General features: G+C 42.3%; 1 protein-coding gene across 2 annotated transcripts in view; it reads left to right on the top strand.

The window, feature by feature from the left end:
• The window catches only part of wdr11 (WD repeat domain 11), a 226940-nt gene that overhangs the window by 71579 nt on the left and 130156 nt on the right, over nucleotides 1-25205 (top strand). The window contains exons 6-9 of one of the 2 annotated variants that reach the window (XM_014154429.2): nucleotides 8030-8198; nucleotides 21076-21175; nucleotides 21541-21751; nucleotides 23407-23507. In XM_014154429.2, the coding sequence (XP_014009904.1) occupies nucleotides 8030-8198; nucleotides 21076-21175; nucleotides 21541-21751; nucleotides 23407-23507 (581 nt within the window). The remainder of the gene's footprint in view (nucleotides 1-8029; nucleotides 8199-21075; nucleotides 21176-21540; nucleotides 21752-23406; nucleotides 23508-25205) is intronic. The other variant, XM_014154430.2, reaches the window with a different exon arrangement.

The following is a 25205-nucleotide window of genomic DNA, read 5'->3' on the forward strand; positions in this document are numbered from 1 at the left end:
AATACGACTTTCCCTAATTGGATCCTTTGTTCTTATCCCCCAGGGCAATTGAACTTATTCCAGAGGCTGCTCCATAACATTCCCGGCGAAGAAGAGGTATTCAGAGTGGACTTTTAGTCTGACTCAGGAGGCGTGTACAGCATCCACTGCCTCCGAGCATATAGTAATATGCTCGGAGGCAAGTATGCTAATGTTCAGTCTCTGATTTAATAACCTGTTGGGGCTAGGGGGCAGTATTGAGAATTTTGAAAAAAATATGTGCCCATTTTTAACTGCCTCCTACAGCAACTCAGAAGCTAGAATATGCATATTATTGTTCAGGTTTGGATAGAAAACACTCTGAATTTTCTAAAACTGTTTGAATGGTGTCTGTAAGTATAACAGAACTCATATGGCAGTCAAAACCCTGAGACAAATTCTGACAGGAAGTGGATACCTGATGTGTTGAATTACCTTTAAGCCTATGCCATTGAAACACACAGGGGCTTATTAATTGTTGAGCACTTCCTATGGCTTCCACTAGATGTCACCAGTCTTTAGAAAGTGTTTTGAGTCTTATACTGTGAGAACTGAACGAACAAGAGCCTTGGAACGGTGGTGGCCGATTAGACTCTGGCGCGCGAGTTCATGTTTGGGTACTCTCGTTCCAAAAGGTTTTAAAAGAGAATGCAAACATCCGCCTTGAATATTATTCTTGTTCTGGTTAAAAAAGGCACTAATAATTTATGCTATACAACGTTTGACATGTTTGAACGAACGTAAATATTTTTTTACCCCTCGTTCATGAAGAGAAGTCCGGCGGGCATAGATCATGTGCTAACAACACGGAGCTTTTTGGACATAAATTATGAGCTTTTTCGAACAAAACTACATTTGTTATGGACCTGGGATTCCTGGAAGTGACATCTGATGAAGAGAATCAAAGGTAATGAATTATTTACATAGTATTTTCGATTTTAGATCTCTCCAACATGGCGGTTAGTCTGTATCGCAAAGCATATTATTCTTGCAAAGTGTGATTTCCCAGTAAGGTTATTTTAAATCTGGCAATCCGGTTGCGTTCAAGAGATGTAAATCTATAATTCTTTGAATGACAATATAATATTTTACCAATGTTTTCGAATAGTAATTATTTAATTTGTTGTGCTGATTGACTGGCGGTTATTGGAGGGAAACGATTTCCTCAACATCAACGCCATAGTAAAACGCTGTTTTTGGATATAAATATGAACTTGATAGAACAAAAAATGCATGTATTGTCTAACATGTCCTAGGAGTGTCATCTGATGGAGATTGTCAAAGGTTAGTGCATAATTTTTGCTGGTTTTCTGCTTTTGGTGACGCCTGTCTTTGAATTGACAAAACATTACACACAGCTATTGTCAATGTACTCTCCTAACATAATCTAACTTTATGCTTTCGCCGTAAAGCCTTTTTGAAATCGGACAACGTGGTTAGATTAAGGAGATGTTTATCTTTCAAAGGGTGTAAGATAGTTGTATGTTTGAGAAATTTGAATTATGACATTTAATTGTTTTCAAATTTGGCGCTCTTGATATTTCACCTGTTGTTGATAGGGTGTACCAGGGGTACCACATAGCCCATAGAGGTTAATAAAGTAGACAAGCTCTGGGCGAGAATCTCCTTCGAGAGACATCAGGGATTGTAACATACTCTGTTTCACGGAAACATGGCTCTCTCGGGATATACTGTCCCCGTCCATACAGCCTCTGAGTTCTCAGTACATCGCACAGACAGGAATAAAGAACTCTACTGGAAGAAGAAAGGCAGGGGTGTATGTTTCATTATTAACCTCTTGGGGCTAGGTGGGACGCTAGCGTGCCACCCGTGGTGCACTCCATCAACAGCAGGTGCATTTCAAGAGCGGCAAATTTGAATCCAAATAAATGTCAAAATTCAAATTTTTCAAAAATACAACTATTTTACACCATTTGAAAGATAAACATCTCCTTAATCTAACCACGTTTTACGATTTCAAAAAGGTTTTACGGCGAAAGCATAAATTTAGAGTATGTTAGGACAGTACATTTACAAGAGTTGTGTGTAATGTTTTGTCAAGTCAAAGACAGGGTCACCAAAACCATAAAACCAGCTAAAATGATGCACTAACCTTTTACAATCTCCATCAGATGACACTCCTAGGACATTATGTTAGACAATGCATGCATTTTTAGTTCTATCAAGTTCATATTTATATCCAAAAACAGCGTTTTACTATGGCATTGATGTTGAGGAAATCGTTTCCCTCCAATAACCGGCAGTCAAGTCAGCGTAACAAATTAAATAATTAAAATTAGAAAACATTGGTAAAATATTATATTGTCATTTAAAGAATTATAGATTTACATCTCTTGAACGCAATCAACTTGCCAGATTTAAAAATAACCTTACCGGGAAATCACACTTTGCAATAATCTGAGCACTGCGCCCAGAAAAATACGCGTTGCGATACAGACTAGACGTCATGTTGGGGAGATCTAAAATCGAAAATACTATGTAAATAATCCATTACCTTTGATTCTCTTCATCAGATGTCACTTCCAGGTATCACAGGTCCATAACGAATGTAGTTTTGTTCAAAAAAGCTCATCATTTATGTCCAAAAATCTCCGTCTCGTTAGCACATGATGTAAGCCAGCCGGACTTCTCGTCATGAACGAGGGGAAAAAAATATTTCCGTTCGTTCAAACATGTCAAACGTTGTATAGCATAAATCATTAGGGCCTTTTTTAACCAGAACATGAATAATATTCAAGGTGGACGAATGCATACTCTTTTATAACGTATTGGAACGAGGGTACCCAACATGAACTAGCGCCAGGTGTCTAATGGGACATCATCGTTCCATGGCTCTTGTTCGGTCAGATCTCCCTCCAGAAGACTCAAAACACTTTGTAAAGGCTGGTGACATCTAGTGGAAGCAATAGGAAGTGCCAAAATATTCCTAAACCCCTGTGTTTTTCAATGGGATAGGTTTAAAGTCAATACAACACATCAGGTATCCACTTCCTGTCAGAAAATGTCTCAGGGTTTTGCCTGCCAAATGAGTTCTGTTATACTCACAGACACCATTCAAACAGTTTTGGAAACTTTAGAGTGTTTTCTATCCATATATAATAAGTATATGCATATTCTAGTTACTGGGTAGGATTAGTAACCAGATTAAATCGGGTACATTTTTTTTATCCAGACGTGCAAATGCTGCCCCCTAGACCCAACAGGTTAACTACTCATGGTGTGATTGTGGTAACATACACAAACTCAAGTCCTTTTTGTTCACCCGACCTAGAATACCTCACAATTCTCCCAAGAGAATTCTCTTCATTTATAGTCACATTCCCCCTCAAGCCAATACCACAACGGCCCTCAAAGAACTGCACTTTATGCAAACTGGAAACCAAATATCCCAAGGCCACATTTATTGTAGCTGGGGATTTGTACAAAGCAAATTAGAGGAAAACACTGCTGAAGTTCTACCAACACATTGACTGTAGTACTCACGCTGGGAAAACATTGGACCACTGCTACTCAACTTTGCGAAATGCCTACAAGGCCCTCCCCCGCCCTCCTTTTGGGAACTCTGATCATGACTCCATTTTGCTCCTCCCTTCCTGTAGGCAGAAACTCAAACAGGAATTACCTTTCCCCCAAACAGGATGGACAGGCCGTGGCTCAGGTGGCTGATGTTCTTGATGATCTTTTTGGCCTTCCTGTGACATCGGGTACTGTAGATGTTCTGGAATGCAGGTAATGTGCCCCCATTGATGCTCTGGGCAGACCGCACCACCCTCCTTAGAGTCCTGCGGGTTGTGGGCGGTGCAGTCACCGTACTAGGCGGTGGTACGGCCCGACAGGATGCTCTCAATGATGAATCTGTAAACGTTTGTGAGGGTCTTAGTGGCCAAGCCAAAATTCTTCAGCCGACTGAAGTTGAAGAGGTGCTGTTGCGACGCCTTCACCACACTGTCTGTGTGGGTGGACCATTTCAGTTTGTCAGTGATGTGTACGCCGATGAACTTCAAGCTTTTTACCATCTCAACTGTGGCCTCGTCGATGTGGATGGGGGCGTGTTCCCACTGTTGTCCTGAAGTCCACGATCAGCTCCTTCATTTTGTTGTGGGAGAGGTTATTTACCTGGCACCACTCCGCAGGGGCATCACCTCCTCCCTGTAGTTTGTCTTGTCATTTGGTAAACAGGCCTATTACTGTTGTGTCGTCTGCAAACTTGATGATTGATTTGGAGGCATGCATGGTCACGCAGTCATGGGGTGAACAGGGAGTACATAAGGGGCTGAGCACATACACTTGTGGGGCTCCTGTGTTGAGGATCAGCATAGTGAGGGTGTTGTTTACTACCTTCACCACCTGGGGGTGGCCGTCAGCAAGTCCAGGACCCAGTTGCACAATGTGGGGTTCAGACCCAGGGCCCCGAGCTTAATGATGAGCTTGGAGGGTACTATGGTGATGAAGGCTGAGCTATAGTCAATGAACAGCATTCTTACAATGGTTTTCCTCTTTTCCAGATGGGATAGGGCAGTGTGCAGTGGGGCGGTATGGAAGTGGGTCTAGGGTGGCAGGTAAGGCGGAGGTGATATGATCCTTAACTAGCCTCTCAAAGCACTTCATGATGACAGAGGTGAGTGCTACGGGGCGATAGTAATTTAGTTCAGTTACCTTTGCTTTCTTGTGTACATAAACAATAGTGGATGTCTTGAAGCAAATGGGGACAGCAGACTGGGCTATTGATAGATTGAATTTATCCGTAAACTTTCCAGCCTACTGGTCTGCGCATGCTCTGAGGACGCAGCTAGGGATGCCGTCTGGGCCGGCAGCCTTGCTAGGATTAACACGCTTAAATGTTTTACTCACGTCGGCCATGGAGAACGACAGTCCTCGGGAGAGGCGGTGGCAATGTGTTAACATTAAAGCGTGCAAATTAGGTGTTTAGCTTGTCCTGGAGCAAGACATCGGTGTCTGCGACGTTGCTGGATGTCCCTTTGTAATCTGTGTTTGTCTGGATTACCTGCCACATACGTCTAGTGTCTGAGTCGTTGAATTGCTACTCCACTTTATCTGTACTGACATTTTGCCTGTTTGATTGCAAGATGGAGAGCCCTGGGTTAAATGCGGTGGTTTGAGCTTTCATTTTTGCACAAATACTGCCATCTATACATGATTTTTGGTTTGGATAGGTTTTAATAGTCACAGTGGGAACAACATCCCCTATACACTTCCTGATGAACTCAGTCACCGTGTCAATGTTAATCTCAAGTGTAACCCGGAACATATCCCAGTCTTGAAGCATGGATTCCGATTGGATAGACTAGTGTTGAATTGACCTTAGCACGGGTACTTCCAGTTTGAGTTTCTACCTATTCGTAAAGGAGGAGCAGAATGGAGTCATGATCTAATTTTCCTAAAGGAGTGTGGGATAGGGCCTTGTAGCCAAGGGAGGGTAACAATGGTCAAGAGATTTTGAAGCGCATGTACTGCAGGCAATGTGTTAGCATTTCAGTAGCTTTTCCTCATATTTACTTTGTTATAGTCCCCAGCTACATTAACTGCGACCTCAAGATATGTGGTTCCCAGTTTGCTCAAAGTCCAGTGTAGTTCCTTCAGGACCATCGTGGTATCGGCTTGAGGGGGAATATACACAGCTGTGACGACAACCAAAGATAAGATAATTATTTTTGGTGGTAATACGATTAGCATTTGATATTTCAATATTCTGGGTCGGGTGAACAGAAGGACTTGAGTTCTTGTACGTTACCAAAATCACACCATGAGTAGTTAATCATGAAACGTACACCTCCACCTTTCTTCTTCCTGGAGAGTTCTTTATTTCTTTCTGCACATTGTACTGAGAACCCAGCTGGCTGTATGGACTGGGACAGTATGTCCTGAGAGAACCATGATTCCGTGAAAGACTGGTACAGTCCCTGATGTCTCTTTGGAGGGAGATGCTTGCCCTGATTTAATCTACTTTATTGTCCAAGGACTGAACATTAGCGAGTAATATACAGTGATAGCGGTGGGTGGTGTACGCGCCTCCTGAGTCGGGACTAGAAGTCCACTCTGAATACCTCTTCTCCGCCGGCGGCATCTTGGAGCAGCTTCTGGGATAAGTTTAATTGCCTTGGGAGGTACGAACAAAGGATGCTGGTGTGTTACCCCGTTTTGATATCCAAAAGTTATTTCCGGCTGTATGTAATAATACAAAAATAATGTAAGAAATAACACATAAACAAAAATGTTTTCCTTAGGAGCTAGAAACAGAGCTGCCATGTCTATCGGGCCATCTTGTAAGATCTTTCATATCTTTGGGTTAATTAATCAAGTTATAAAAAAATCTATATTAGTCTTGTTGCTCTGTCTGAGAAAAGAGAAAGTTTGTTTACCTGAGCAGGTATTTCATTACCTTGCGCGTATAATTGACCTGATAGAGAATGTAAGGGCCCTTATACGTTTCCAATCAGCTCATGATATAGGCCTGCTGAACATTTCAAGAACTTTGAACGTTTCTTCAAGTGCAGTCCAAAAAAACATCAGGCGCTATGAAACTGGCTCTCATAAGGACCGCCACAAGAAAGGAAGACCCAGAGTTACCTCTGCTGCAGAGGATAAGTTCATTAAAGTTACCAGCCTCAGAAATTGCAGCCCAAATAAATGCGTCACAGAGTTAAAGTAACAGACACATCTCAACATCAACTGTTCAGAGGAGACTGTGTGAATCAGGCCTTTATGGTTGAATTGCTGCAAAGAAACCGCTACTAAAGGACACCAATAAGAAAAAGAGACTTGCTTGGGCCAAGAAACACGAACAATGGACATTAGACCGTTGGAAGTCTGTCCTTTGGTTTGGTCTGGTCTGATGAGTCCAAATTTGTGATTTTCGGTTCCAACCGCCGTGTCTTTGTGAAACTCAGTAGGTGAACGGATGATCTCCGCATGTGTGGTTTCAACCATGAAGCATGGAGAAGGAGGTTTGGGGGACACTGTCTGTGATTTATTTAGAATTCAAGGCTCACTTAACCAGCATGGCTACCACAGCATTCTGCAGCAATACGCCATCCCATCTGGTTTGCGCTTGGTGGGACTATCATTTTGAAGGAAAAGCAGCCAAGAAGTGCTTAGCATATGTGGGAAGTCAAGACTGCTGGAAAAGGATTCCAGGTGAAGGTGGTTGAGAGATTGCCAAGAGTGTTCAAAGCTGTCATCAAGGCAAAGGGTGGCAACTTTGAATCTCAAATATATTTTGATTCGTTTTTTTGGTTACAACGTGTTGCAATGTGATTTCAGAGTTTTGATGTCTTCACTATTATTCTACAATGTAGAAAATAGTAAAAATAAAGAAAAACCCTTGTAGGTGTGTCAACTTTTGACTAGTATTGTATGTACAACGACAGTGTGGCAATTTTTCAGTGGATGAATAAAATTAGCAGGTCAATTCAGCGTGTCATTATGAGATGAAGCTAAGACGCTATAACTGAAGGATTACATGTCCATAACAATTCTGGCAATGCATTATACTACACCAGTGAGTAAGTAACTTTTTCTGAGCCAGAACGGGCCATGGGGCAAGCACACCCCCTGGACATTGAACAGGACACTCATCTATTGCAGGGCCTTACCCCCAATTCATCTCCTTAATGATGAGTGCCAAGCAGAGGGGGTCTGATTTTATCTTCAAATCTTTTTTTTACGTCTTATGTCTCGACCAAGGATCAAACCACCGACCTTCCTATCCTAGCACAGGGCAGACACTCTAACCACAATGCCACTGAGTTGGTCAAGAACTGCATCAGTAGACAGCGTAATACCTGCTGGTTTAAAGTTAGTCAAAGTTAACGACTGTGATGATGTGTTTCATGAAAACAGAATTGATGGAAGGGCCATTCCTATTCAAGTCACTGTTCCATGATGAGCGGATAGGCAGCAAAATTGAATGTACCCATTCCAGGAATTAAAATCAGGAAGTTAATTATATTTCTATGGATGTGTTCGTCAGAGCGGAGGCTGTGACCCTGAATGCAGACTGCCTGCAGCTGTCCTACCTGCCCTCCAAGAGGAACCACATGCTGCTGCTCTACCCCAGAGAGATCCTCATCCTGGACCTTGAGCTCAGCCAGACCGTGGGTGTGGTGGCCATTGAACGCTCCGGGGTGCCCTTCATTCAGGTGGGACGCAAACACACACACACACACACACACACACACACACACACACACACACACACACACACACACACACACACACACACACTTCAGTCTCACCTCAACCTACCCTCACCTCAATTAAACCCCTGTGCAATCAGTGTTTTATAGTTTTGTATGGTACTTTACAAATATACAGTTGAAGTTTACATACACCTTAGCCAAATACATTTAAACTCAGTTTTTCACAATTCCTGACATTTAATCCTTGTAACAATTCCCTGTCTTAGGTCAGTTAGGATCACCACTTTATTTTAAGAATGTGAAATGTCAGAATAATAGTAGAGAGAATGATTTATTTCAAGTTTTATTTCTTTCATCACATTCCCAGTGGGTCAGAAGTTTACATACACATAATTATTATTTGGTAGCATTGCCTTTAAATTGTTTAACTTGGGTCAAACGATTTGGGTAGCCTTCCACAAGCTTCCCACAATAAGTTGGGTGAATTTTGGCCCATTCCTCCTGACAGAGCTGGTGTAACTGAGTCAGGTGTGTAGGCCTCCTAGCTCGCACACGCTTTTTCAGTTCTGCCCACACATTTTCTATAGGATTGAGGTCAGGGCTTTTTGATGGCCACTCAAATACATTGACTTTGTTGTCCTTAAGCCATTTTGCCACAACTTTGGAAGTATGATTGGGGTCATTGTCCATCCAACTTCCTGACTGATGTCTTGAGATGTTGCTTCAATATATCCACATACTTTTCCATCCTCATTATGCCATCTATTTTGAAGTGTACCAGTCCCTCCTGCAGCAAAGCACCCACACAACATGATGCTGCCACCCCTTGCTTCACGGTTGGGATGGTGTTCTTCGGCTTGCAATACTCCCCCTTTTTCCCTCAATCATAACAATGGTCATTATGGCCAAACAGTTCTATTTTTGTTTCATCAGACCAGAGGACATTTCTCCAAAAAGTACGATCTTTGTCCCCATGTGCAGTTGCAAACCGTTGTCTGGCTTTTTTATGGCAGTTTTGGAGGTGGCTTCTTCCTTGCTCAGCGGCCTTTCAGGTTATGTCGATATAGGACTCGTTTTACTGTGGATATAGATACTTTTGAACCAGACTTGTGGTCTACAACTTTTTTCCTGAGGTCTTGGCTAATTTCTTTTAATTTCCCCATGATGTCAAGCAAAGAGGCACTAAGTTTGAAGGTAGGCTTTGAAATACATCCACAGGTACATGTTCAATTGACTCAAATTATGTAAATTTGTCTATCAGAAGCTTCTAAAGCCATGCAATTATTTTCTGGAATTTTCCAAGCTGTTTAAAGGCACAGTCAATTTAGTGTATGTAAAGTTCTTACCCACTGGAATTGTGATACAGTGAATTATAAGTGAAATCATCTGTCTGTCAACCATTGCTGGAAAAATGACTTGTCAAGCACAAAGTAGATGTCCTAACCGACTTGACAAAACTATAGTTTGTTTACAATAAATTTGTGGAGTGGTTGAAAAACGTGTTTTAATGACTCCAACCTAAGTGTATTTAAACTTCCGACTTCAACTGTATATATATTTTAGGTTCATTGTTGAAATATTGACAATTCTGCTGCAAAAACAATTTTCCTCTGGGCATGATCAAGTTTTTTACTTTAAAAAACAGATACTGTGCCTTCAGAAAGTATTCATGCCCTTTGACTTATTCCACATTTTGTTGTTAAGTCTGAATTCAAAAGATTTACCAATTTTTCACACAATACCCCATGATGACAAAGTGAAACATGTGTTTTGCAAATGTATTAAAAATTAAATACAGAAATATCAATTTACATACCCCTTTGCTATTACACTCCAAATTGAGCTCAGGTGCATCTAATTTCCTTTGATCATCCTAGATGTCACTACAATTTGATTGGAGTCCACCTGTGGTCAGATTGGACATGATTTAGAAATAACACACCTGTCTATATAAGGTCCCACAGTTGACAGTGTATCTCAGAGCAGAAACTTTACCATATAGTGCAAAGAACTGTCCGTATATCTCCAATATATAATCGTGATATACGGCATATCTCTGGGGATGGGAATAAAACAATTTCTAGTGTTGACAGTTTCCAAGAGCACAGTAGTCTCCATAATTGGGAAATTGAAAAAATATGTAACTGCCTAGAGCTGGTAGTAATTGAGCAACCGGGCAAGAAGGGCCTTGATCAGGGAGGTGACCAAGAACCCAATGACCGCTCTGACAGAACTACGAAGTTCCTTGGCTGAGATGGGAGAACCTGATAGGACAACAGTCTCTACAGCACTTCACCAATCTGGGCTTTATGGGAGAGTGGTAAAACGGAAGCCATTCCTGAGAAAGGCACATGACTGCACACCTGGAGTTTGCAAAAAGGTATGTGAAAGACTCTGATGACCCAAGGCAGAATATTTTGTGGCCTGATGAGACAAATTGAACTATTTGGACTAAATGCAAAACGCTATGTCTGGAGAACCATGCATAGCTCATCACCTGTCTAACACCATCCCTACAGTGAAGCATGGTGGTGGCAGCATCATGCTATGGGGATACTATTCAGCGGCCGGGCTTGTGAGACTGGTTAGGATCGAGGGAACAATGAATGAGCCAAATACATGCAAATCCTTAAATAAGAACCTGCTTCAGAGTCTAATGACCCTAAACTGAGGCAGATATTTATGTTCCAGCAGGACAATGACCCCAAGCATACAGCCAAAGCAACGCTGGAATGACTTCAGAACAAAAATTTGAAAGTCCCTGAGAGGCCCAGCCAAAGCCCGTACTTGAATCCCGTTGAAAAACTGTGGAATGACTTAAAGATTTCTGTTCACCGCCACTCCCCATCTAACTTAACAGAGCTTGAGAAAATCAGCAAGGAAGAATGGGAGAAAATCCTCAAATCCAGATGTGCAAAACTGATACAGACATACTCAAGACTACTCAATTTAGGCTTTAACGCAACACAATCTAGAATAAGTCAAGGAGTATGAATACTTTCTATAGGCACTGTACTCATGCATGCACACACAACACACAGAGTTGGACCTGCAACAAAATGGATCTGTGGCATTCCCACCTGACCTGATATGTGTAAATCAACCCCCCCAAAAAATGGAGACCCGTTCCGAATGGACCTGAGGACAGTCACACCATTCCAGAAAGGCCCGTTGAAAAACAGACCCAAACAGACCTGTGCCGATTCGGAACTGAGAGACCCGTTCAGATCCGAGAGTAGAAAGAACGAGTGAAAGAGACTTCCAACTGGGCGCTGCCAGCACCATCAATAAATGAGTGATGTTGGCCAAATGATCCACAGTTGTGTCCTGTAAACCTTCCTATAACCTATTACAAAAAACGATTGGTTGTTTCGATGTGGTGCATATTAAAAACGTTGTAGTCTATTGTTTTTTATTTTATTTTGCTAAAATAATTATCGGTGCTGATTTAAGCGCAAATGTATCAGGGTATTGCATGCATGTAGGATTAGGCGTCCACTGTATGATATATTCATGAAGAGAAGCTTAGGCCTAGCCCGAGAGACATCGAAAGAAAGATGTAGATATGCCGGTTGAATGTTCCCGACACGACATACATTTCTTTATCCTTGTCAGATAGGCTACTACTGTGATACAGATATAGGCATACTTAAGGAGGCTAATATGTCTATTTTTGATTATAGTATTGTCGTGACGTTGTATTAGTTAATGTGACGACTGTTGCTCATCGAATGATTAACGGTTTATAATTGCGTGATTAAATGAATTAAGCAATGAATCAAGCAATTATTAACTCATCGACCTGGGGCACCATGGGAACAGTATTTTGATTGAGTTTCTATTTCCCAAATTAACTCAAAGGATATCAGAATATCGATTTTACAACAGTCGCTAAATTAATCAACCTCTTGTCTCATGTCTGAACGTCGCATAATCCGGCAATCTGCACGGACCCGGGTCCCACCAATGAGTTTACCACACCAATCTTAGTTGATTATTTATTTACTAGCAAGCTAAAATGATGATAAAAATACACATACACAAAACACAGTATAGCTATTGATTAGGACTTAGTATAACGGGCCAACACACTATGGCACGTGTTACCCAAGTTGGGGATTTAGAAGAGAGAAACCAAGAAAGTACACGAGAGAAATATACATTTGGGTTCATTTGTCAGCCATGCTTATTTAAACCTAGCCTTGCCCCGAACTGCCGCTCTTATGGGTCAGAATATAATGATGTAATTACGTGTTGCAGGTCTCAGGTGGGAAGCTCCGCGTGGGTCGTTTAGGCTTCTCAATGACGCACTTCTCCGGCGCAACTCTCTGGTTGTCCTCACGATGTCAGTGTCCTTCTTGGCTTAGTGGTCTGATCCCTCGCGGTCTTCTGAGGACAGACAGCTCTGTAGCTCAGAGCTCACAGCTTCGGACTCGAACGGTGTAGATACCACGATTCAATGGAGAGTGGAGGCTGGGTGGTTCGGCTTGAATTCACCCGCTTAGACACAGCTACTCGTCCGTAGCTCGTGTAGAAAAAGATTTATTTGTCTTCAACCTTGTTTCGTTTTGGGGTTCGTTGACTTCGTTAGACCTTCGCTGCAGCTTGGGGTCAATTAGTCTGATATGTTAATTCTTCACTCTCCTGTCTTATACCCTCGGGTCAGAAGTGGGCGTAACCGCCTTTAGGGCAATTCTCTGGGCGGACCAAGTTAAGGGGCAAGGCCTAGATTTGACTAAAATCCTATTTTAGACACTACCTTCACATCTCATCTTTACCAAAACATTCTCTTTGATTTGGATATTTTCCACACAACGTACAATGTATAAACATCAGGCATATACTGGGAAAACTCTTAAAGGTACAATGTTTTCATAATAACGTCATCTCTTAACCTTTAATAACAATTCAAAAGTTACATACATTTTCATATTCCACCTCTCGTCATGACCACCATTGTGGCTGACGGAAACCATTGTTCCAAAGTCCCTTTATTGCATGTTTAATGTTCTGAGGCCAGTTCTCCATAGTGAGAGGACAAAGGAATTTCTCAGTGGCCTAAGGTTTATTATGGGCGTGAGGTGTCATAAACCCCCCCACATCTTCAGACCCCTAGATCTCTCCTCCTCTGTTGGGGGTTTGGGAGATAATCTGTAGGGTGGTGGTCTCCTGTACCCTGACCTGATCAGGACAGTCATGACAGTATATATTTTTTTATAAGGATAAGGCTTAAAACATCCTTCCTCATCAAGTTCAACTGTCGGAGTCAGTTAGTGCACCAATGTGCACTGCCTTCATAGGCCTGCAGTAGCTAAGCCTGATAATAGTCATACCACATCAAACGTTCACACAAGTTTTTAACTTTATTACAGTAATATCTAGTGATTCACCGATATTACATTTTGGCCGATATCCGATATTTTCCTTGCCAAAAAACCCGATACCGATAACCGATATTTAAAATATTAGCGGCCTTTTAAGCATTCTAGTACAGTGAAATAGTTAACACACATCCATGGACACAGCGGTCTAAGGCACTGTATCTCAGTGCAAGAGGCGTCACTATACTCCCTGGTTCGAATGCAGGCTTTTTGGCAATTGGCCCAGCGCCGTCCGGGATTGGCTGGGGTAGACCGTCATTGTAAATAAGAATCTGTTCTTAACTGAGTTGCCTAGTTAAATAAAGGTGAAATAAAAGTAAAGGGCAATGAATTCCGTTATCTTGGCGTTAATGGATTTCACCTTTCAGTTGTCTTGCTGAAATTGTCTTAATCTTTCAAATGACTGCTCGTCTTGTTGACTGCTCGATCCACACAGCAGACATTGTGGCTAGGTTAGGAATACTGTGTTGCACGTGTAGCGCCAAATTTTACGTGGCATCATTACATCATGTACCTACGTTATATAGGTATGCACATCATCTTTGACATCGATTTTTCACATCAGCGTTAAACTAGACATCGGGCTGATGCCGATGTTGGCATTTTTAGCTAATATCGGCCGATTCCGATATGTTAATATCAAAAGTCAAGTCATACAAACAGGTTATTATATTGCGGCATTAAATTACGTTTTACATGTCATCCTATTTGTTTTTTCTTTTTCATGGTTCGAGTGTGAGTAGGCCTACCGGTAGTTCTATTATATTGCGCCCAACACAACATTAGTTGGAACTTTGACGGCATCCGGTTGGTGTGTTACCGGTATTTCGATTTGTTGTTTGTTTTAACCTAATATATGGCACTTTATTTAATCTTTTCCTCATTTTTAATACAGAGTTTTTATTCACACTGTTTTAGTTCCAGCTCATAGCCAACTCCACACCGGGCTCTACCTGCTCCTGGCCACAACTCGTATAGACTACCTGTCTCTGGAGGATAACTAACAAGCTCGCACTGTGGTTAGCCCTGCAACTTTAAAGGTCCTCAACAATGTCACCATTGCCCTTGATTCTATGCAATGCTGTGCTGCTATTTTTGACTTGGCCAAAGCTTTTTATACGGTAGACCATTCCATTCTTGTGGGCCAGCTAAGGAGTATTGGTGTCTCGGAGGGGTCTTTGGCCTGGTTTGCTAACTACCCCAAAGAGTGCAGTGTATAAAGTCAGAACATGTGCTGTGTCAGCCACTGCCTGACAGCAAGGGAGTACCCCAAGGCTCGATCCTACGTCCCACACTCTTCTCAATTTACATCAACAACATAGCTCAAGCAGTAGGAATCTCTCTCATCCATTTATATGCAGTCTTATACTCAGCTGGCCCCTCTGATTTTTTATTAAACTCTCTACAACAAAGCTTTCTTAGTGTCCAACAAGCTTTCTTTGCCCTTAACCTTGTTCTGAACACATCCAACAAAGGTTGAGGTTTGGTAAGAGTGCCCCTCTCCCCACCGGTGTGATTACTACCTCTGAGGATGTGGAGCTTGAGGTAGTCACCTCATACAAGTACTTGGGAGTATGGGTAGATGATACAGTGTCCTTCTCTCAGCACATATCAACGATGCAGGCTAAGGTTAAATCTAGACTTGGTTTCCTCTATTGTAATCGCTCCTATTTCATCCCAACTGCCAAACTAACCCTGATTCAGGTAACCATCCTACCCATGATAGATTACGGAGACATAACTTATAGATCAGCAGGTAAGGGTGCTCTCGAGCGGCTAGATGTTCTTTAGCATTCGGCCATCAGATTTTCCACCAATGCTCCTTATAAGACACATCACTGCAATCTATACTACTCTGTAAGCTGGTAATCTCTCTTTATACCCGTCGCAAGACCCACTGGTTGATGCATATTTATTAAACCCTCTTAGGTCTCACTCCCTCCTATCTGAGATATCTACTGCAGCCTTCTTTGGAGTGATTTAATCACGCTTCACCATCTGGCAGTTCGATGGACGAATCTGGATTTGGCGGATGCGGGGAGAACGCGACCTGCCTGATTTGCATAGTGCCAACTGTAACGTTTGGTGGAGGTGGAATATCGGTCTGGGGTTGTTTTTCATGGTTTCGGCTAGGCCCCTCAGTTCCAGTGAAGTGAATCTTAGCGCTACAGCATACAATGACATTCTTGTGCTTCCAACTTTGTGGCACCAGTTTGGGGAAGGCCCTTTGCTGTTTCAGCATGACAATGCCCCCGTGTACAAATCGAGGTCCATACAGAAATGGTTTGTCGAGATTTGTGTGGAAGAACTTGACTGGCCTGCACAGAGCCCTGACCTGAACTCCATCGATCACCTTTGGGATGAATTGGAACGCCAACTGCGAGCCAGGTCTAATTGCCCATATTCAGTGCTCATCCTCTTGTGGCTGAGCAGCAACATTCCAACATCTGGTGCTGGCTTTTATAGCAGCAAAGGGGGACCAACTCCATATTAATGCCCATGATTTTGGAGTGAGATTTTTGATGAGAAGGTTCCAAATACATTTGGTCATGTAGTGTACTTATTGAATCGACATTTCAGCTTTTTATTAATTTGTAAACAGCTCTAAAAACATCATTTCACTTTGACTTTATGGGGTTTTGTGTGTTGATCAGTGACACATCTCAATTTAATCCATTTTAAATTCAGGCTGTTGCACAACAAAATGTGGAAGAAGTCAAGAGGTGTGAATACTTTCTGAAGGCACTGTAGGCTAGAAATAATGTTGATACTCACAGAAGGCTGAGACTCTCTTCTACAGTGGGGGAAAAGAGTATTTAGTCAGCCACCAATTGTGCAAGTTCTCCCACTTAAAAAGATGAGAGAGGCCTGTAATTTTCATCATAGGTACACTTCAACGATGACAGACAAAATGAGAGAAAAAAATCCAGAAAATCACATTGTAGGATTTTTTATGAATTTATTTGCAAATTATGGTGGAAAATAAGTATTTGGTCAATAACAAAAGTTTATCTCAATACTTTGTTATATACCCTTTGTTGGCAATGACACAGGTCAAACGTTTTCTGTAAGTCTTCACAAGGTTTTCACACACTGTTGCTGGTATTTTGGCCCATTCCGCCATGCAGATCTCCTCTAGAGCAGTGATGTTTTGGGGCTGTCGCTGGGCAACACGGACTTTCAACTCCCTCCAAAGATTTTCTATGGGGTTGAGATCTGGAGACTGGCTAGGCCACTCCAGGACCTTGAAATGCTTCTTACGAAGCCACTCCTTCATTGCCCGGGCGGTGTGTTTGGGATCATTGTCATGCTGAAAGACCCAGCCACGTTTCATCTTCAATGCCCTTGCTGATGGAAGGAGGTTTTCACTCAAAATCTCACGATACATGGCCCCATTCATTCTTTCCTTTACACGGATCAGTCGTCCTGGTCCCTTTGCAGAAAAACAGCCACAAAGCATGATGTTTCCACCCCCATGTTTCACAGTAGGTATGGTGTTCTTTGGATGCAACTCAGCATTCATTGTCCTCCAAACACGACGAGTTGAGTTTTTACCAAAAAGTTATATTTTGGTTTCATCTGACCATATGACATTCTCCCAATCCTCTTCTGGATCATCCAAATGCTCTCTAGCAAACTTCAGACGGGCCTGGACATGTACTGGCTTAAGCAGGGGGACACGTCTGGTACTGCAGGATTTGAGTCCCTGGCGGCGTAGTGTGTTACTGACGGTAGGCTTTGTTGCTTTGGTCCCAGCTCTCTGCAGGTCATTCATTCACTAGGTGCCCCTGTGTGGTTCTGGGATTTTTGCTCACCGTTCTTGTGATAATTTTGACCCCACGGGGTGAGCTCTTGCGTGGAGCCCCAGATCGAGGGAGATTATCAGTGGTCTTGTATGTCTTCCATTTCCTAATAATTGCTCCCACAGTTGATTTCTTCAAACCAAGCTGCTTACCTATTGCAGATTCAGTCTTCCCAGCCTGGTGCAGGTCTACAATTTTGTTTCTGGTGTCCTTTGACAGCTCTTTGGTCTTGGCCATAGTGGAGTTTGGAGTGTGACTGTTTGAGGTTGTGGACAGGTGTCTTTTATACTGATAACAAGTTCAAACAGGTACCATTAATACAGGTAACGAGTGGAGGACCGAGGAGCCTCTTAAAGAAGAAGTTACAGGTCTGTGAGAGCCAGAAATCTTGCTTGTTTGTAGGTGACCAAATACTTATTTTCCACCATAATTTGCAAATAAATTCATAAAAAATCCTAAAATGTGATTTTCTGGATTTTTTTTCCTCATTTTGTCTGTCATAGCTGACGTGTACCTATGATGAAAATTACAGGCCTCTCATCTTTTTAAGTGGGAGAATTTGCACAATTGGTGGCTGACTAAATACTTTTTTCCCCCACTGTATTTAACGTTAACAGTTGTTGTTTTAATAACTGTTTTCCCCCGCAATTACATTTTGAAATGCGCATATCAGAATGCCTTTCTCCCTTTCACGCAGCGAAACAGGGACAGGGCAGATACTTAAATTCCAGGAACTAGGTTTATGCATTACTGTTGACCAAATAATGGTTTTAGAACCAAAAAATGTACAGGTGCGTGCGTATGCGGGCACGTGCATCTGCAAGTGGCGTGGGCATGTACAGTTCCCGTCAAATGTTTTGGACACACGTACTTATTCAAGGGTTTGTATTTTTTTAAACTATTTTCTACATTCTAGAATAATAGTGAAGACATCAAAACTATGAAATAACACACATGGAATCATGTACTAACCAAAAAAGTGTTAAACAAATCAAAATATATTTGAGATTCTTCAAAGTAACTACCCTTTGCCTTGATGACAGCTTTGCACACTTTTGGCATTCGCTAAACCAGCTTCGTGAGGTAGTCACCTGGATATGCATATGGTACCATTTGAAAGGAAACACTATGACGTTTGTGGAAATGTAAAAGGAATGTAGGAGAATATAGCACATTAGATCTGGTAAAATAACTTTTTTTTTGTATTAACTTTTTTGTATTCTTTTTACCATCTTTGACATGCAAGAGAATGGCCATAATGTACTATTGAAGCCCCATTGCAATTTAGATTTTGGCCACTAGATGGCAGCAGTGTATATGCAAAGTTTTAATCTGATCCAATGAACCACAGCATTTCTGTTCAAAATGTTGTATCAATACTGCCCAAATGTGCTTAATTTGTTTATTCATAACTTTTCATGTAAAAAAACTGCACTCTCCTCCAACAATAGCATGGTATTATTTCACTCTAATAGCTACTGTAAATTGGACAGTGCAGTTAGATTAACATGGATTTAAGCTTTCTGCCAATATCAGATATGTCTATGTCCTGGGAAATGTTCTTGTTAGTTACAATCTCATGCTAATCGCATTAGCCTACGTTAGGTCAACCGTCTCGCAGGGGACCCACCTATCCTGAAGAAGTTTTAATGCATTTGAGCCAATCAGTTGTGTTGTGGCAAGATAGGGTTGGTATACAGAAGATATCCCTATTTGTTAAAATACAAAGTCCATATTATGATAAGAATAGCTCAAATAAGCAAAGAGAAATGACAGTCCATTACTTTAAGACATGAAGGTCAGTCAATCCGGAAAATTTGGAGAACTTTTTAAGTTTCTTCAAGTACAGTCGCAAAAACCATCAAACGCTATGATGAAACTGGCTCTCATGAGGACAGCCACAGGAAAGGAAGACCCAGAGTTACCTCTGCTGCAGAGGACAAGTTCATTAGAGTTACCAGCCTCAGAAATGGCATCCCAAATAATTGCTTCACAGAGTTCAAGTAACAGACACATCTCAACATCAGCTTTTCAGAGGAGACTGCGTGAATCAGGCCTTCATTAATACAAATAAACTACTACTAAAGGACACAAATAAGACTTGCTTGGGCCAAGAAACACGAGCAATGTACATTAGACCAGTTGAAATCTGTCCTTTGGTCTGATGAGTCCAATTTTAAAATTTTGGTTCCAATCGCTGTGTCTTTGTGAGACGCAGAGTACGGATGATCTTTACTTGTGTGGTTCCCTGGGTCTTCCTTTCCTGTGAAGCATGGAGGAAGAGGTGTGGGGTGCTTTGCTGATGTCACTTTCTGTGATTTATTTATAGTTCAAGGCACACTTAACCAGCTTGGCTACCATAGCATTCTGCAGTGATACGCCATCCCATCTGGTTTGGGCTTAGTGGGACTATCATTTGTTTTTCAACAGGACAATGACCCAACACACCACCAGGCTGTGTAAGGGCTATTTGACCAAGAAGGGGAGTGATTGAGTGCTGCATCAGATGACCTGGCTTCCACAATCACCCAACCTCAACCCATTTGAAATGGTTTGGGATGAGTTGGACTGCACAATGAAGGAAAGCAGCCGACATGTGCTCAGCATATGATGGAACTCCTTCAAAACTGTTGGAAAAGCATTCTTGGTTAAGCTGGTTGAGAGAATGCCAAGAGTATGCAAAGCTGTCAAGGCAAAGGGTGGCTACTTTGAAGAAATTAAAATGTAAAATATCTTTTGAAAACTTTTTTTGGGTTACTACATGATTCCATATGTGTTATTTCATTGTTTAGTTTTCTCCACTATTTGTCTAGAATGTAGAAAATAGTAAAAAATAAAGGTGTGTCCAAACTTCTGACTGGTACTGTATGTCCGTCTATTTGGGTTCACAAGTGTGTAGCCTACACTGTACACATTTCAGTACAGCAGCCCAGCCCAAGTCACAGGGCAGTAGTAGAGGACCAGCATTACTCAGCCTTTGAGGCTCTGTCCATCAGTTGCAGGGTTCTCGCTAAGTGTTGTAAAGCACTTGTCACAGCCAATTTGCACGAGTGATGATACAGCTGCAGTGAAGAAGGCTCTGAGTCCAGCCTGGACTGTGGTAGAGGATAGGGAGCCAGGGATACACACTGACACACACACAGATGCACAACCACACTGTCATTAGAGATAGTTACACATTCACACTTACCCAGTCACACTCCAATAAAGACATAGAAAGACACAATATGCTGAATCCCCAACCAATCCCTTTCTCTTCCACTTCCCCTCGGCCCTCCGTTTGTGCATTTGACACGCGCCTCTTCCATATGTAGTGATGTCCCAAAGCTAAGGGGGTGAAATCATCTAGTTCGTAGGGGATATTGAGACCCTCTGATAGCCACTTCGACCAAGCTTATTGATCCCTCTGTGGCTAAGTTGGTAGAGCATGTCACTTGCAACGTCATGAGTGTGGGTTCGATTACCGCTGGGAGCACCCATATAAAAACAATCAGCACACATGACTAAGTCGCTTTGGTTAAAAGTATCTGCTTGATGGCATATTATATTATCCCTTCACCGCTCTTGTAGTCACCCTCTGATAGTGATAACAGAGGGACTTCCAAGCGAGTTGCTTGAGGCTATGGGCTAGTTTGGGATTGGGGGATATTTTCACCCAATCACATCATTCTCTGTTCTACTTCCTTTATCCAGGTGATCCCCTGTGCACAAAGAGACGCCCTCTTCTGTCTCCACGAGAATGGCTGCATCACTCTGAGGGTGTGTCGCTCCACCACTGCACCCAACGAATCAGGCAAGCACCCCTCTACTGTCACTCAGTCAGTCAATCTTCTCTCAAAAACAAGAACTCCTCTACTCTACCTCTGTCACTCATTCGTTCCATTCATTCATCCTCTCTCAAAAATAACTAATCTACTCTCACACTCTGTCCATCTGTCAATCACTCCTCCATTCATCCATCTAGCAGCCTAGACTGCAGTAAATAACCCATAAACCTTGCATGTCAATGGACTGTATATTTTCCCATTCTCATTATTCTCTGTTAGTGAGAAGTGCTGATGACCCTGAAAGCGGGGAGTCATTTGCGTTATCTTTCTCCCCCCAATTTCTTTCTTTCTCTCTCCTACACTCTCCATCTCATAATCTGTATGTGTGTAGTAGCAGCGTCAGACCCAGAGCAGAGTGTCCAGGAGCTGGTGTATGACCTGCGTTCCCAGTGTGATGCCATCAGGGTCACCAAGACCGTGCGACCTTACCGCATGGTCATCTGTCCGGTCAATGAGAACAACGCCGCCCTGACGGTCAGCGACGGCCGTGTCATGCTGTGGGAGCTCAAAGCCCACGTGTCCAAGCCCACGGTCAACCCCAGGTGTGTATACATGCATGCATACATACATACAGTGGGGGGAAAAAAGTATTTGATCCCCTGCTGATTTTGTACGTTTGCCCACTTACAAAGAAATGATCAGTCTATAATTTTAATGGTAGGTTTATATGAACAGTGAGAGACAGAATAACAACAAAAAATCCAGAAAAACGCATGTCAAAAATGTTATAAAATGATTTGTATTTTAATGAGGGAAATAAATATTTGACCCCTCTGCAAAACATGACTTAGTACTTGGTGGCAAAACCCTTGTTGGCAATCACAGAGGTCAGACGTTTCTTGTAGTTGGCCACAAGTTTTGCACACATCTCAGGAGGGATTTTGTCCCACTCCTCTTTGCAGATCTTCCCCAAGTCATTAAGGTTTCGAGGCAGACGTTTGGCAACTCGAACCTTCAGCTCCCTCCACAGATTTTCTATGGGATTAAGGTCTGGAGACTGGCTAGGCCACTCCAGGACCTTAATGTGCTTATTCTTGAGCCACTCCTTTGTTGCCTTGGCCGTGTGTTTTGGGTCATTGTCATGCTGGAATACCCATCCACGACCAATTTTCAATGCCCTGGCTGAGGGAAGGAGGTTCTCACCCAAGATTTGACAGTACATGGCCCCGTCAAATGATGAGGTGAAGTTGTCCTGTCCCCTTAGCAGAAAAACACCCCCAAAGCATAATGTTTCCACCTCCATGTTTGACGGTGGGGATGGTGTTCTTGGGGTCATAGGCAGCATTCCATCTCCTCCAAACACGGCGAGTTGAGTTGATGCCAAAGAGCTCCATTTTGGTCTCATCTGACCACAACACTTTCACCAGTTGTCCTCTGAATAATTCAGATGTTCATTGGCAAACTTCAGACGGGCATGTATATGTATTCTTGAGCAGGGGGACCTTGCGGGCGCTGCAGGATTTCAGTCCTTCATGGCGTAGTGTGTTACCAATTGTTTTCTTGGTGACTATGGTCCCAGCTGCCTTGAGATCATTGTCAAGATCCTCCCGTGTAGTTCTGCGCTGATTCCTCACCGTTCTCATAATCATTGCAACTCCACGAGGTGAGATCTTGCATGGAGCTCCATGCCGAGGGATATTGACAGTTCTTTTGTGTTTCTTCCATTTGCGAATAATCGCACCAAATGTTTGCACCTTCTCACCAAGCTGCTTGGCGATGGTCTTGTAGCCTATTCCAGCCTTGTGTAGGTCTACAATCTTGTCCCTGACATCCTTGGAGAGCTCTTTGGTCTTGGCCATGGGGGAGAGTTTGGAATCTGATTGATTGATTGCTTCTGTGGACAGGTGTCTTTTATACAGGTAACAAGCTGCGGTTAGGAGCACTCCCTTTAAGAGCGTGCTCCTAATCTCAGCTCGTTACCTGTATAAAAGACACCTGGGAGCCAGAAATCCTTCTGATTGACATGGGGTCAAATACTTATTTCCCTCATTAAAATGCAAATCAATTTATAAAATTTTTGTTGTTATTCTGTCTCTCACTGTTCAAATAAACCTACCATTAAAATTATAGACTGATCATTTCTTTGTCAGTGGGCAAACATACAAAATCAGCAGGGGATCAAATACTTTTTCCCCCACTGTACGTACACACTTTGAACTGGTTTTGTTTAGTTATAATAATTCCCTTCCTCCCTCAGCTCGGGTTTGTCCCCCCTCTACGCTCCTGTGGCATTCTGTGGTTCACCACTGGGTCAGAACCAGAAGAAGATTCAGGACCTGTCTCTTAACACCATGATCGGTACGCATATCTCATCTCAACTAGACACACCTGGGGCATGTTCATTAGGACAAACCATAGAAAAACGTTTTGCAATTGAAAATGAGCATTTCTTATTGGACATGTTCAGATAGAATCTCCCTGTTTTGGACCATTTCCTTTCTTTTTGTGCCTAATGAGCACAACACATGACTGGGCTCTTTTTGTATTCACTCAACACAGAAATCAAATCAATACATTCAGGTCATGCTTCTAATCTATGACTTACAAATCATCTTATCGCGTACACAGTACAGTAGTGTTTTCAAGGCAGCAATCACCGTCCTCAATTCTCTTGAAAAACGAATCATTCGAGATGAGGCAGGTCTTAGAATCTTTTCAACAGACCGACAATAAAGAATCCAAACACCGGCTGTGTGCCAGGGCCCTTTAGACATCCTTTATAGCAGTTTGCCTGAGCCGTGTGCACTCTTAGCCCCGAGGCGACCATTAGCTCTCCCCCTTCTGTCATTTCTTGTTTCTCATCAACCCTGACTCGCTGACTGCTCCTCGCACTGAAAACCCCAGCAAAAGAGATATTGTGGGTGGATGTTACTTTTATCTCTCCTTTCTCTCTTTCTATCCATCTGTCTTTTTTACTATATTTCTTGCTTTATCTCTATCTGTTGCTCTCTCCATCTCTCTCTCCTCTCTCTTACTCCCCTCCCTCTCTCGCTTTCTTCCTCCCTCTGTCTAGCTATGCCTGTAGACATCTAAATGCTGACATTGTGTTGTGCTCTTTAGATTTGAGACAGAATGAAGCAGCTAATAAAGAATACTATTGTGTACATGTGGATGGGCGGTGGGAGATTCAATGTGCATCAGTTCGTGTTGAGTATGAGAGCCTTTGGTTTTGTTTTGTGGTCTGGAGTATACACTGTTTATATTGATGTTGGTAGAACAGAGGAATGGCCCACTTTCACCCCTTCTAGCCTAGTGAATAGAGTAGCCCAGCTGCAGATGGAAGCTGACTGTTGGTGTCATGACTTTAATTTCATTAATCTGATGACTGTTATTTATCCAATCAGCTAACTATGCTAACTAACTTTTTTGACCTGATTTTAAATTAATCATTTAACAATTAACTCATTAGGAATTTGGGGCACCACAAGAGCAGTTGTTTTGAGTTACCATCTCCCGAATTAAACTCAGTCTTTACTTATCACATCTATAAAACAGTCAACATATTAATCATACCTCCTTATCATATCATCATTCTGAACAGTCATAACCTCCTTGGTTCTGCAAAAACCCCAGCCTTAGGATTCAGTACTACACAAAGTGGTTTAATTATTTATTTACTAGCTAACCTAATAATAACACAGGATAACATACACACTTAATACATTAGGAAAGGTCCCTAGCGAACTGACACAACATATAGCGGCTTGTTACACAACGACTTGGAGACGGAGGGCGAAAAAAGAGACACTTATCGTTGATAGATTTTAGAAACTATTCTCACAGTAATCATATACTTTGCACACGAACCGCCGCCCATTTGGAGTAAGAAATCATGTATGTATTTACGTGTGAATGCCTTCGTTCGCCGTTTATCTCTGTCGGAACCAGCCCTCCTTAGGAAGGGTGATGGATTGGCCCATTAAGCAGCATGCTTGTAAGGCTCTGATTGTCCGAAAGGGGTAGCCCCTTTCCCGTCTTGTACTGTTGTTCACTCTG

This window comes from Salmo salar, chromosome ssa18 (assembly GCF_905237065.1).
Source record: "Salmo salar chromosome ssa18, Ssal_v3.1, whole genome shotgun sequence".
NCBI lineage: Eukaryota > Metazoa > Chordata > Actinopteri > Salmoniformes > Salmonidae > Salmo > Salmo salar.